The following is a 14,934-nucleotide window of genomic DNA, read 5'->3' as shown; positions in this document are numbered from 1 at the left end:
CTGGCTGTAAGGATGCAGTGCCCTGCTGGCTGTTGGACTGGCTGCTGGCTGTGGTTCCGGATGACGCTGGTAAAAGCAGAGCACTGCAGTGGGCAGAAGGAAGGCAGAAGAGCAGCCGTGAGGTGTGAGACCTCTCCCAGTAGCACAGCAGTAGTTCAGGGGCTGTCAGCATTTCCACTCCAAACCCCAGTTTTCAGAGTTTATAACTCAGCTGTTTTAAATAGCTTCAAGCTGCAACCTGCTGTATAAACTGCCAGCCCAGATGTATATTTTTAAACAAATAATAATAATAAAAAAAAGAAGTCGTGCAAATCAGTTTTTCTGGTTTAAGTTATAGAACATTATAATATTTTTAATAGTATCAGATGCTCTGTTGGCAGTATCTCCAGAAAAGACATTTTCAAGTCCCAGAGAGCTGAGATTCAGAGGCTTTTTGAATTCACTGCTTTGCAAGAAGAGTTCTTGGAGCAGTAGATATCAGCATCTGTGCAACAGGTACTGCAGCTTCATTCAGAACAAGTTTTTTGCTATGCAGAAGGTTGCAGTGCCTGCTCCTGTGCAGCGTTTCTCTCACTTCCAGCATAGGAGACATAGTGTGGCCGTTTCCAATCTCACCAGACTGAAACCAGGCAAATGGGTCTCCTAACCAGATGGGAATCGTGCAAAGAGATGCATGGCTGTCTTCAACCTGTAAGAGCTGGTTTGGTTTTATTCTGTGCCCTCCGTCGAGCTTTTGTGCCTTTTGGGGCTTTGGTTAAAGATAGAAGAATGTAGTTTTATTCGTCCAAACGTGTGGGTAGCTTCATGTGGGAAGTAAACGCCATGAAATGGAGGAGATATTTGTGTTTGAAGAGTAGGTAACAGACCTGCGCTGTGCCTGTGCTAATCTTTATGCTTTTGCTTTGCTCTTATTCACTTTGCTGTGCAATTACAGTCCCTTTTCTACAAATATTTAAGTAATTTCTGATGGATGCGTGGCATAACATTTCCAAATCAAAGTTTATGCAGTCTTTCCATGCAGAAAGTTACACTTTAAAATTCCCCAAGCGGTCTGTGTTTCTCTGGGTTTCGAACACAGGATGCAGCTTTGTTCTGGGCAGTGCTGTCACAGTAACCTTCTGGTGCTTCTTGGCTGTAAGGTCTGAAAGTGTAACAGTGACAAACGTTTTACCCAGCAGCGTAGTGAGGAGCTTTTGGTATGATTGGAGTTTCTTTTATCAGCCGAAGCTTTCTCTTTTCAGCCCTGATCTCAGCTCGCCTCTCTCACTAAGCTGAGCACAGACCTTGCATCAGCTGCAGTGCAGGGATGCACTTATTGCAGTGGCACACGCAGGGATGCCCTGGCAAAACATGCAGAGCCAAACAGCACTGACAGGAGGAAAGGCTGGGAAGGAAACCTGGCAGAAGTAATGGGGTGTGTGTGAGCAGAGGGCCTTTTTGGAGGATGTCAGCCCTGCCCGGTGTCCGGTGAGGGGTGGTGTGCTGCCGGGCAGCAGGAGGGAACAGGAGGGAGTGGGGCTGCAGAGGGGCTGCAGTGGTTGTGCTGCCTCTTCCACGGCCCTGCTGGACTCGTGTACCCTTTTTTTGCATTTCTGGAGTTCAAGGGATTCTTGTTTGTTTGTTGGTTTGTTTCTCGCCGTGGAGAAAGTATAGGTTGCAAGTTCCCGGGGTGCTGACGTGCGTCCCGAGGCTGCCTGGAGACATCGTGCTCTGTCATAAGCTGAGATGGGAGCACGTTGCAGGCAGCTCCCTGTGTTAGGCTTTGAGCCAGTATCCATTTACCAGGGGTGTGAGTTCAGCAGCTGATTAGCTGTGATCTGACAGCTCCCTTTGCAGCCTGTGGAGCCGGCTGCTGCCAGAGCCAGGCGGGCTGGGGGCTGCTCACTACACTGCCCAGAGCATCTCCTGCTCCTGGGCCCTTCAGACTGCAGCCCTTCCATGCAGATGCAGAAATTGGTGGCGGAATTCCCGTTTGAATTTGGGGTGCTGTTACCATCAGCATAACCCATTTCATATGGCATTTCAGCTTCACTTTGTACTTAAGTCTCTTAAGTGAGATGAGCTCTCTTTTTCGGCAATGCAGCCTGTTGTAAATACTTTCAGATTTTGTATGCTTTTGTCATCGATTTTTATTGTTGTAAAGGAATGCTTCACAGCACACTGGGCCGTGTAACATTCTCTATATATGCACCAGGCTGGATGTGGCTCTGGGCAGCCTGGTCTGCTGGTTGGCAGCCCTGCACATAGCAGGGAGTTGGAACTGGATGAGCACTGTGGTCCTTTGCAACCCAGGCCATTCTGTGATTCTACGATACATATTCAGAACTCCTTTTTATTTAATGAATATCACAGTGCAACCTTCAATCATTAGTTTATGGGAAAGACGTTTGTAAGTAAGTCTTATGATAAAATGTAATGCTTGTGTCAGGAGATGGCCTGAATGAAGAATAGGAAAAGCCACAGCTGCTGCTCCCCCACCTCGGAATTGGTGTGGGGATTCGGTGCTGTGTGGGTTTGCAAGGAAATGCAGAGCACTGTGTCACGAGCCGTGCTTTCTTGTCCCCTCCTCACAGGTGGTGGCCTTAGGAGAAGTGCCCGATGGGACCGTGGTCACCGTGATGGCTGGGAACGACGAGAACTATTCGGCAGAGCTGCGAAACGCTTCTGCTGTGATGAAGAACCAGGTGGCCAGATTCAATGACCTGCGATTCGTGGGCAGGAGTGGCAGAGGTGGGTGGCTGCTTTGTGTGTGGGCGCAGCGGGGTGAAGGGAAGGCCTGGATATCAGCCTCGTTTCACAAGGAAACGCAGATTTGTGTGCCGATAAATCGCTGTCTGCCTTTCACGGATGCCTGTTTTATTTGCAAACTTGCCAGCCCAGCGAGGTGTTCTCTCTTGCAAAGCTTTCCTGCCACGTCTTTGTTCATTTTTGGAACGCCGGTTTTGAAAAAATGATTCACAGAATACCTTGGTTCCCCATTTTAATCACGCAGCAGAGGCGGAAGGAAACGAGGATATTTGTGATGGTTTTCTTACAGTCAGTGCATCTCAGGCCGCAGTAACAAGAGATGAAGGATTCCTTTCAGCAGTGGCGCTTCTGCTGGAGTTGTTGCAGGAGAGCTAGAATTAAAGGAGCGTTGCATATCACATGTGTTTTAGGTTATGGTCTTTAAAAGCTCACAGCTATTGGTGGAAAGCCTTCTGGTGCTTCCCTGCCCTTTGTGTATGACCCGCAGACAGAAACCTCGCTGTTGTTGTTAGTAACCTGCCTGGCTTTTGTGAATTGATGGTAAGCTTTGGATGGAAGGAAATTCAACCTTTACTTTAAATGTCAGGGAGGGCGACTTCTAATTTTTTGGGAGATTTAGAGTGCTGTCATCGTCTTCCAGCTGTTCAGGAGCATCCTGTAACCTGGGAAGCACACATAGAAAGCTTTTGTTACCACCGAGAGCTTGAAAATAACATAAGATTCTTGTAGCTGCCCTGAAATTGGAGGTAGTGATTGAAATGACCACTTGAGGGAAGCTGGCACTTCAGTCTCCAGTGCAGGAATGCTCAGAGGGATCTGTTGTATCAATCAGCCATCGATTCAGCCTCAGTGTTTGTGCGTTACGTATTTGCAGTAATTATTTGTTTTAAACTGGCCCTGCGTGGAGGGAAAGGAAGAAATAAAGGCAGAACTGTGTGTGTGGAGCATCAGTAATAAAGCTAATTGACAGCCAGACACTTTAAGAGCAGCTGTACATCTCAGGGCTATTTCTCCCTCAAAAATACTAACCAAACGTATGACAGAGGCCGGGGTGGTTTCAGTCAGCTGGCATGCTTTTACAATTACCGCTGTTTTGTGAAAGTGATTCCATCAGCGTGGCTTACAGCGGCTATTTTTTGTATTAGTGACTTGGCCAACAGCTCTCTTTATCATTTTACATCTTGAAAATTATTGGTAATAAAGGGTAACTTGAAAACAGAATAACTACTGCAGAAGCAGTTCAGTATAAATATGGCCTTCGCTGCCCTTTGGGATGCGGTGCTGCCTTCCTCTTCCATTTGTCTTGCTTCCTTTGGAAAAACCAGCCTGCTTTGTTACTGTGCTGATGGATGAGGTCTGAAGGTTCCCTGGCTCGGTCGCTAGCAGTGCCTTACAGAAAGAGTTCAGCAGTGTGTGACTGCTTCAGCAGTGCTGAAAAGAGCCGAGATGTGATGTACAACCTCAGATCTGCAGATTTCATTTGAAATGTATGATATATGCTTTTTTATTAGACCGTAGGAAATGAACTGAAGGGCCTGAGAACTCGGGAGGTGTAGATGTGGACACATACAAACACAAAGCCTCTGAATTTGGGCACCAGTAATTCAACCTATATTCGTATCTAGTAGATCTGGAATAGAGTTTTTCTCTGATCAGTCTGGGTAGAATCTATGGAAAAGCGATAGTGTACTTTTCAAGCCCTCAACATATTTATTTAAGAGACTTCAAAGCAAAACAAAGGGTGTGCACTGTTTTACTATATTGGCTTTCTGAGTTTTGGCTAGTTTCCCAAATAGCAATTTTTATATTTAAAAAAAGAAAAAAAAAAAAGAAAAAAAAAAAAAAAAAGGAAGAAAAAAGACAGACTTAACTGCTTGCAGACTTTTCACGCATGGAAGATGAAGAAAGCTTCTTTTGATGAAGTGTAATTATGTCCAAACAGAGCTGACCCCCTCCCCCTATATTTCTTATGATCTTAACGGAAGAAAGTAGAGCTTTGCCTTTGAAGCAGCCGGGACTCGGTGGAGGATCTGAAATGCTGCATTCTGCTGCCAGAGGCGGGATGGAGAAATTGGTCCAGACTTGTCTCCCAGACTCAGAACAGAGAGGGGGAGAGAGAGAGGAAAGGAGAAAGAGTTATCATTACTGATAGGTTTTTATAACTCTCCTTAAAATAGCAGGAAAGAAAGCAGTAGCTGCAAAGAGAAGTGAGAAAGCTACTTACAGAGGCAGATATGGTAGGTACAAGACCTGAAGTAAAACAGGAAAAATAAAGTAAGAAAGAAATCATTTTTCAGTGGCAAGAAACTAATCCACACCTGTTCCTGCCTTCAGATTTACATCTTTCTAAAAGCTTGCTCTTTGATCTCTGTATCTCTCAGTTTGATTGTGAGGGCTGAATCATCAGCTTACCGCTTCACCTTCTCTCCCACGTTCTTTCCCTGCTTCCCATGGCTCAGTGCAGTAACTGGATTCATACCCACGTTAGTGCTGCTCACCTGACAGGAGCCCTGACTTCACGTTTTTGTTTGCATAATTTCTCTTAAATACCTTTCTGGATTCTTAAGAATAAGTAACCAGAGCTCTTTATATGCATGCAGAAGTTGTTTGTCTGTGGTTTAGAGGCAGGAGCTCACTTTTACAAGGCTGAGCCGCAGTGCAAGGGCAGAATTCCTGTCTTTCGTGAGCACGGGATCATAGAATCATAGGATCATAGAATCCCAGCACGGCCTGGGTTGCAAAGGCCCACAGCACTCCTCCAGTCCCAACCCCCTGCTGTGTGCAGGTCGCCAACCAGCAGCCCAGGCTGCCCAGAGCCACATCCAGCCTGGCCTTGAATGCCTGCAGGGATGGGGCATCCACAGCCTCCTTGGGCAACCTGTTCCAATCACCTTCATTTTGTTGTCCCCCAGTGCTCTAATCACACTGGGACCTGACTGAAAAACACGCAGCACACACAGGCTGCTGAGTCCCCTTTCCAGCTGACTTCTGCTTTCTGCCTTGTGTTTCAACATATGTCCATCCCCTCCTTTTTTTGTCGGCTGCACTCACATGTGTGAATAACAAAGCATGCACAGTTTGGACGCACGGAGGCATTAGTGCCAGATGCCTGCTTGGCGAGGGAATTTAATAACAGAGCTCTGCAATTAGTCGTCAGCTTCTAAAAGCAGACAGTTTAAACGACTGAGGGCATAAAGGTAGGCGATAAAAAGTGCATTAAAGGATTTCCTGGCAGAGGGAGGATCTCTGTGAAGTGACTTCCATCTATCTGGGGGAGGCACACGCGTCGCTGAAACGTGTGACCTTAAAAACATATTTTGTTCTCAATCCTGTAATATGTAAATCATTTCTTGAAAGCTCTGGGACTGGAGTGTGCTGGCGGGCCGTGCATCACCCCGCTATAAAGCCGTGCTTTGTTTTGCTGAGTGCGGTGGGGCTTTGTTAATGTTCATTCATTAATGTTTCTGTTTGTTAGAATACCAGCTAGGGAACAAAACTTATTTTCCTTTCAGATGAGGTGCTTACCTGTTCAACATAGGCTGGCTGATCGTTTAGGAGTGCATTTTTTCTATCGCGTTGAGATGCATTTAGCATACAAAACCTTGCAGTGCTTCTCTACAGAATGATTTTACAGGGTCTTTTAAAGTAGTATTGTTTTGTTGGCCTGATTTTTAGCCATCAGTAGACTGATTTGGCACATAAAGAGAGTGGTAGCGGTGTAAGGCCAAAGGCTTCGTTCCAAGGCATTCAGAAAATTCCCTTAGCATCTTTGGTGGTTGCCAGTTGTATTCTGCTCCTTTTATATGGGTAACTGTGATCTGAATGATAGTGTGTTTTCAGAGGCTGATGCTAACGGAGGCCTAAGATCCATCCCTGGCAAACTGGTGGGTGTCCAGGCAGCAGGCTGAATTCTTGCTTGGATAGAGATAAAGGGCTCACAGCACTGCAGACCTCAACAGGCAGCGTGGAGGCACTGTGTGCCCAGTAGGGATATTGCTGCACGTCTGGGCTCTGCCTACAGGCATGGCATACAGGCAAAACGACTGCTGTACAATTGGGAGGAGCAGGACTCGACATAGACTGGGCAACCTCAGTACTCTCCCATGGTGGTCATACTCAGAAGATCAGTGAACAGACCCATTTCCTGGGGCAGTGGGGGGAGCTGCCTTTGGCCATGTCTCCCCATTGCATCTGAGGCCAAACTCAGCCGCCTGACACCTTTATACCTTTTGGCCTCCACCTACAGAAAGATGGGTGCAGCCAGAGTGCGGCTACACCTGGAAGAGCATTTTACTCCAAGGGACTGTTACATGTCCTTAAAAAAAATCCATGTCACATTTCAGTGTATGAGAAAAAGGGCTGAGACATTTTGAAGTTGTACTCCGGGTGATGAATGTTGCATGTCTCAGTCACGTTTGGGGCAGATATACAGCTTCAGCAGGACAGAAAGACTAATTACTAGTTTTGACAGCCAAAGCTCTGTTCCATATTATGCCTTTTACATAAGCTGTTCTATTTTAAGCTTGAAAAACCTGCACTAAGTTTGTGCTCTTAGATATCGTTTAAGATTTGTGTCTTCAGAGTTCAACAAGAGGAAAAGCACCGGCAGCAGAAATGCACAGAGAGGCAGGGAGAGAGAAAGAAAGCACTTCAGAGCCTGGTGGGGGAGCAGCTGAAAGGAGCAGGCAGGCTTGGGATGCTGACTGTTTTATTGAGTCACTGCTGCACGCCCACCTTTTCCTGTCTTGAAGCAGTTTTCAGTTCTGATTATCTGACGTGACTAACGGTTGCATATCTAACAGATTACAACTGTCAGTGGCCGGTGCCTGGTGAGAACGTGTGCCCGGCTCACCCAGCTCAGCCCCTCTGCTCACGTTTAAGGCTCCCTTCGGCCGAGGGCTCCAGATGCTCTCGTGCAGTGCCTGTGTGAGCTCCAGCCTTGAGAAACGCAGCCGCAGCCTGGCGGGGGAAGAGCGCGTTCACGCTGCGGTTTCTCACTGCTGCTGGAAAGCCGAGGGCTGCCTCAGTGTTGAACAGAGAGACGTGCAGTCGTGTGTAGGGAGAAAAGTGTGCTCCAGTAATGATGATATCACCACGTCAGCCCTGGAGCACGAAGGACAGGAGACGCTGATTCCCTCTTCTAATGGCTCCCGCGGGAAAACGCAGCCTTTCCTCATCTCATTGTAGTCAAACAACGACACGATGGAGCTGTGCGAAGTAAATAACATGTGGCCACATTCTGCTCTCTGTCCCGCAGCTGCAAAACTGGAGTAAATTTTTAAATTATCCGCCTCGCTTTGGATTTACACCACTTTCAATACAGCAAGGAATTTGGCTTGTCCTCGGCAGTGAATCACTTTTGTTCTGTCGTTGCATGATGACCCATTATTAAATAAGGAACATTTAGATTGTCAACACATGGACATATTCTTGACGTAGAGTAAAACTGAAGGGGAGGAAAACTCCTATGGTCAGTTATGTTTTTAATTTTCGCGATTGTGGTAACGACAGGGAATAATTTTAAACGTCTCCGACTCTTTACTGAACATGCATGTGACTGTTTTCATGTTGTAATCACTCATTCCTCGTTGTTTTTTTTTCTCTTTGTAGGGAAGAGCTTTACTTTGACAATAACTGTCCTGACAAATCCCCCCCAAGTCGCTACATACCACAGAGCCATAAAGGTTACGGTGGATGGGCCGAGGGAGCCAAGAAGTGAGTATTACACTCTTATTTTTGCACTTACGCCTGCTTAATTTTGTTTAACGGAGATCCATACATGAAATATAGATCTTTGTCAAACGCTGGGCCTTGCTCAGCAAAATATGTAAGCGCATGCTTAATTTGGAGCCTATTGGACCACACACATACTCGCATTAAACACACGCCGAAGTGCTTGGCTGAATTTGGGCAGTCCCGAACCCGATCCTCATTCACATCAAGGTCTTGATACATTATCTGCCAGTGTAAATGAGAGCTGAACCCACGGTATTTATGTATAATCTGATTTAGGCTAATAGATGCAGTCCTGCAACGAGCCGCTTCCCTCAGCTCCTGCAAACTTCCAACTGAAGGCATTTACAGCACAATAGGAGGTCGGTCTTACAGGATCAGTCCTAGCACAGAAGGATAATATACAATATAGTGCCTTTTTGTGTGCCCTTAAATTCTTTTGCCATCAGATAATTAATGCACCTGGTTAATCTCATCAAACCTGAAATTGATTTTCAGCTACGGACTCATCACAGACCCCCTGGGGGCCAAAGAAAGTTCCAAACACCGTGCATCTACAGCACAGCCTTTGTTTCTTATCTGTGCACAGAAAGTGTGCTTAATGGCAGTGTAGCTGATCAGATTGTCCCTCAGAGTGTTGCACTCATAGCTGCACGCCTTCCCAAGTTACAAAGAATCATAGAATCACAGAACAGCCTGGGTTGCAAAGGCCCACAGTGCTCCTCCAGTCCCAACCCCTGCTGTGTGCAGGTCGCCAACCAGCAGCCCAGGCTGCCCAGAGCCACATCCAGCCTGGCCTTGAATGCCTGCAGGGATGGGGCATCCACAGCCTCCTTGGGCAACCTGTGCCAGTGCCTCACCACCCTCTGGGGGAAAAACTTCCTCCTCATATCCAACCCAAACCTCCCCTGTCTCACTTTAAAACCATTCCCCTTGTCCCATCACCATCCACCCTCACAAACAGCCGTTCCCCCTCCTGTTTATGTATGGCTCCCTTCAAGTACTGGAAGGGAATCTGAGCAATGATTTGTGGCTACATGTTTACGACAGTTGTGCTTTGCCACCCTCCAGCAATGCTATGGCTGGCCAATACTTTTAGATACAGGCAAGCGTGGTCAGTCCATTGTGATCTCTGCCTGACTCTGTCTCACACATTTCGAAGGCAACCAGTATGACAGCATCTGGGTAGCAGAGATGAGTCAGTTCTGGAGTTTTTTTTAATCTGACTAGAATGAGTCTTTCTAAATTGATTGGATTAACCAGGTATAGCTGCATTTAAATTGCATTTGGAGATTAAGAATTATTTGATGAATAACCACATTAAAAATATCCCTTTTGTGAAGGCATCTCAAATAATTGTTTTGCCTTTGATCTGCACGTACAAGTGAGCCCCGTGAGGAGCTTTCAGGGAGTTTTGCTGAGCATACCACCAAGACAGAAGTAGAAGGCTGCACGCAGCGATGTGTTTCTCATGTTAATCCATGCTGTGGTGCCACCTCCTGCACAACTGAGAGAGGGAAACCAAAATGCCTTCTGTGAGAGCTGCCCAGCTCTTGTACCTCTCCTAGAACACCAGATAAAAAAGCGGCTAGCTGTGGAGAAGTTTCGTTCTGTAGGTACTTAGGCTGCTGCCCTCTCACATCTGAGGTTTCTGTCAGTCACAGCAAGGGGATTTTCATCCTTCCATCCCTCTCTTGCTGGAGCAGTGCTCTTTTTAATATTCAAACTGTTGCTTCAAACTGCGCTCAGTGTGTAAAAACCGGGGGATATCACTTGGCCGTTCCCATTTGGAGGCTGCTTCTGTGTACTGAGGCATCTGCAGAGCAAATCTCAGACGGCAGACAACAAATGCACTGATGGAGTGGAGTAGATTGAAAACGCTGCAGCTAAAAGTGTTGGCTGCTCACTGTGGCACAGAGGGGGAACCTTTGTCTGGTCCTGTGATGGCAGCTAAGCTGTGCTGGCAATTTGTGAATTAAAGGTGAGACTGGGTTAATACAGCAATATGAGATCTCCAGGTTCTGCCTGAGTTGTTTAGCCAACCTCTATACATGACTCCTATTTGCTGTTTCCATGGATTTCAGCTCTAGTGAGGGATACTCGGTAACTAAGAACGCCAGTTATCGTAGCCCAGATGGGATTATTGTATCTTTCTTTCTGTCTTTATTTGTTTATTAAGAAAGCCCCTTTTAAGAGGCCTTGGGTGTAAGAATTTCAGCTCCGTAGTGAAGCTCTGCTGTGGGGTCAGCTTGGTTCTGCAGGTTCTGTCATTGCAGTTGCATGCTATAAAGGAGATGATGTCCCCAGGATGACTTGTTATTAAATGTGAATTTTCAGGGAAAGTGTAGCTGCAGAAGTACCGTGGGAGTTTGACTGAAGTTCTGTTCATTCTGGGAGCTCCCAAGCTCGTGCAGATTTATTACTGTGTGGTGGTGATCACTCAGGAAGTGTATCTGGCGTTTATGTTGCATGAGGAAAATGAGGTGGTTGGGGGCAGTGAGGAATTCAAGTCACCGAATGGATCTGATAGCGAATGTGTTTTTCTTAACAGATTAAGTATCTGCCAATAGTGCCCCTCTCTGCCAGGATCTGTACTTCACTCAGACATCTCAGGCATGTTCTCGTTTTCTTCTCTCTGGCAACTCAACCGGAGCTGTCACATCACAAACAACTTTTCTCTTAATATACACATCTGGCGTTGGCAGTTGGACCAACTTCATAAGAGCACATGATCATCATTCATTACGAGATTAAAAAGTACCCCATGGCATCATTGATGTTTTCTAACTTTGATCTCTTGCAGTTGTGATTCATCTCAGTTATAAAACTTCCCTTTAAAGGAACACAACCAATGACTTATTAGAACCTTCATTCTAAGTAGCGTAAACATAAAATTATGCACGTCTCTACAAAATGTCATTTACTTTGTTGCCAGCTTATCATTTTAAGACATGACATCATGCTTCAGATCGTGAATTTGTAAGGCTTGTTTATAGGCAAGGCACTTTGACCTTCTGCTGGCAAGTTGGCTCCAGCAAACAAATGCTGCGTGTTTTCCAGCAGCAGCAGGAGCAGCAGCCATCCCATGACAGCCATCCAGAGGCTGACATTAAGCGTGCTGAACAGTCATGGCATGCAGTGATGCAGTGACTCCAGTTGGGATTTTGGATGCTTCAGGAAGTCAGGTTCTTAAATGTGAGTGCTGGTTGATTGTATTAAACCTTTGCTTGTAGAAGCTCACAGCCTTACCTCTCTGCTATTATCTTAAAACATTTCAATAGAGGTTGGGCTGTCAGGTTGCTCTGTTAGGAAAGCCTGGCAGTTTCTTCTAATGATTGATTATTCCTGGGAAAAGATTTTTTTTTTCAGTCTATCTGCTTTTCCAACCAGGATCTTATTTGTTGCACAGCCTCTGTGCTGGGCTGGGACAGCACATTGCATTGTGAGGGATGGAGTCCAGAAACCATTGTATAAGGTCTTTGGGAGTCATTGGGAAATCCTGCCAATGCCTGTGTTTTCTCTCCCCTTCTGCAGTATAGAGCCTATGTCATCCACAGCCCTTAGCCCTCAGAGCTGCCTTCCAGCTGGGAGGGCTGGAAGAAGTTTTGCTGGGAACCACGTTGTCACAAGGTCATAATGAACCAACAGGAAGCAAGGTATAAACCCTAAAGGAATTGAAAGAACAAAAAAAAACCAACAACCTTTTACCTAACTCCTCTTACAAATGCCAAACTAATCAATTTAAGTTGAAGGAGAGCAGATTGAGGTTGGATGTCAGGGGGAAGTTGTGTGCTGTGAGAGTGGTGAGGTGCTGGAACAGCTGCCCAGAGAGGCTGTGATGCCCCGTCCATCCCTGGAGGTGTTCAAGGCCAGGTTGGATGGGGCCCTGGGCAGCCTGGGCTGCTGTGAAATGGGGAGGTTGGTGGCCCTGCATGGCACAGGGGGGTTGGAGCTTCGTGATCCTTGAGGTCCCTTCCAACCCAGGCCATTCTGTGATTCTATGAACTGGTGGTTTGTCCTTCAGCAGCAGCCCTAGAGAGCAGGAGATGAGTTCTTGGCTGCTTTTTGCTGGAGGAGTGTCTGTGTTTTTATATCTTGCTTCCAAAGACTTCATCTCTAATCAAAGATAGTGTCCAAAATCACTGGCAGCAATTTAGCGTATGAGCACATGTGGAAAAGTCCCTCTGAGTTTGGGGCTGCTGGTTTTGGTAGGAGAAAACTGCTACATTTCATTCAGCTCCCAAGTATTTCCCTGCTGCCGTAGCTGGTAAGGTGCACCCACGGTGAAAGGTATGAGCAAACAGTGCCTCGTTGTCTGTGCATGCTACAAAAGACAGCAAAAGCAAGCAGGAGCTGCTGGTGAGCCGTTGTGTTAACCGTGTGGCTGCAGAGCGCAGATAAGCCATGGAGATGTTTGAGATTCCTAGACTTAAAACCATAACAGCGTTTAGGAAGTTCTCTCTCCCTTCTTTCAAAGGCAGAGGGTGGAGGGATAAGGCTGGGGCTGATGGAATGTGCTTGCGAGCAGAGCAACTTTAAATCTGTCAGTATAATTTTTTTTCTTCCTTTTTTCTTTCTTTTTTTTTTTCTTCTTCCTTTCTTTCTGTTTTCTTTCTTTCCTTCTTTCTTTCTTTATTTATTTATTTAGCTTTTATTATTATTATTATTCTTTTTTTCATGTTGACTGACTGTTGGGAGCTGGGCTGGTGGCCAAGCAGGAAATGACACATCGAGAGGCATTCGTGTTGTGCAACATTTGGTGGAACTGATGCAAGGATACATTGTCTGTTTACGCATTCCTTCCCTAACAGCCTGCATGGCAGTAATTTTATTCAGGGACACATGGCATGCTACAGCAAGGAGCTAGATACTTAACATCTCCTTACGCAGAATTAGCACAGCAGTTAAAACACGCCGTGTGTCCCCAGCTTAGAATACTGTCTGGCTTGCCTTCAGAAACCACACCACCAGCCCCTTCCTCCCCAAGAATACCTTGAGTTTTTGTTCTCTGTGGTGAATTTATGCGGCGTAGAGAGATGCAGTGTATGAGCTTGGGCACAGTTGAGGAGGTTTTAATTGAACTCAGTGCTAAATACTCCGAGGTACTATGAAAAAGTCCTGAGTTTTCATCTAAGCCAAGGTTAGGAGATCCATGGCAGTGCTGGTGTCTCTCCCAGCGACACATCTGCACTGCAATCAGCTGCGCCGGGCCGCATCTCCAGCAGCACGGCTGGGAGTGAAGCGAGGCGCAGTGGGCGTCATGGTGGTTTGTAAACTGTTCTGAACGACTTTGCAAAGTGTAATGCTTGCATTACAATGCCCCTTTGTAAGAAATGAGGCAGAAGAACAATTTGTGGTGGTGCTGCTGCAGGGGTTGGGTTCTCTGCTCTGAGCATCTGCGTGGTGTTGGAGCACAGCGGTACGGATGCTTGGCTGAGGAGTGTGGGCCTGGCCCCAGCTCCCACTAAGGGCCTTCCTCTCTAATTTCAGACATGTGGCACCAGGCCCTTTTTGCAGCGTAAATACAAGATTCGGTGTTGTTTCCTGTTGGTTCGTTTTTGCTAATCTGTGATTTGAGAAAATCTTATTAATTCCAGTCTGGAGAAGAGCTCCTGAGTGTTTGCAGAGGCTGTGAGCAGCTGTGGGGGTGGGCAAGGGGCTCCTCGTGGAATGTAGCAGGTCGTACCTGTGCCACTGGTTCAGATGCATATCTGGGATAGGCATGGGACACAGATACAGAATGGCCCAGGTTGGAAGGACCTCAAGGATCATGAAGCTCCAACCCCGCTGTGCCATGCAGGGCCACCAACCTCCCCATTTCACAGCAGCCCAGGCTGCCCAGGGCCCCATCCAACCTGGCCTTGAACACCTCCAGGGATGGACGGGGCATCACAGCCTCTCTGGGCAGCTGTTCCAGCACCTCACCACTCTCACAGCACACAACTTCCCCTGACATCCAACCTCCAGCTGCCCTCCCTCAACTCCAAACCATTTCCCCTTGTCCTGCTGCCATCTCCCCTTGCCAAGAGCTGACTCCCCTCCTGTCTGCAGGCTCCCTTTAGGTACTGCAGGCTGCACTGAGGTCACCCTGCAGCTTCTCTTCTCCATGCTGAACAAGCCCAGCTCCCTCAGCCTGTCTTTGTAGTGGAGGTGCTGCAGTCCCCTGATCATCTCTGTAGCTCCTCTGGACCCTCTCCAACAGCTCCCTGTCTTTCTTGTACTGGGGCCACCAGACCTGGAGGCAGTGCTGCAGATGGGACCTCATGAGGGCAGAGCAGAGAGGGACGATCACCTCCCTTTCCCTGCTGGCCACCTCTCTTCTGGGTGAGATCTCATCGAGTGAGATGGAAGCAACATCCAGTTAGTTCAGTCACTGCTGGAATTTACAAGGAGCAGCTCTGAAAGCAGAGTGATCTGTAGGACTCTCACCGGGCTGACTCTCACCGTTGTTGT

General features: G+C 47.0%; 1 protein-coding gene across 1 annotated transcript in view; it reads left to right on the top strand.

Annotated features, from left to right (window-relative positions):
- The first annotated feature begins 60 nt into the window (after nt 1–60).
- Nucleotides 61–14,934, top strand: part of RUNX2 (RUNX family transcription factor 2) — an 82,921-nt gene continuing 68,047 nt past the window's right edge. Inside the window, exons 1-3 of the mRNA XM_042832599.1 lie at nt 61–69; nt 2,574–2,730; nt 8,359–8,463. Coding sequence (XP_042688533.1) covers nt 61–69; nt 2,574–2,730; nt 8,359–8,463 — 271 coding nt within the window. The remainder of the gene's footprint in view (nt 70–2,573; nt 2,731–8,358; nt 8,464–14,934) is intronic.

The sequence above is a fragment of the Centrocercus urophasianus genome, unplaced genomic scaffold (genome assembly GCF_019232065.1).
Source record: "Centrocercus urophasianus isolate 14NV4802_14NV808 unplaced genomic scaffold, USGS_Curo_1.0 seq_39, whole genome shotgun sequence".
NCBI lineage: Eukaryota > Metazoa > Chordata > Aves > Galliformes > Phasianidae > Centrocercus > Centrocercus urophasianus.
Note: the sequence above shows the minus strand (reverse complement) of the source record. Positions and strands in the feature narration are given on the sequence as shown.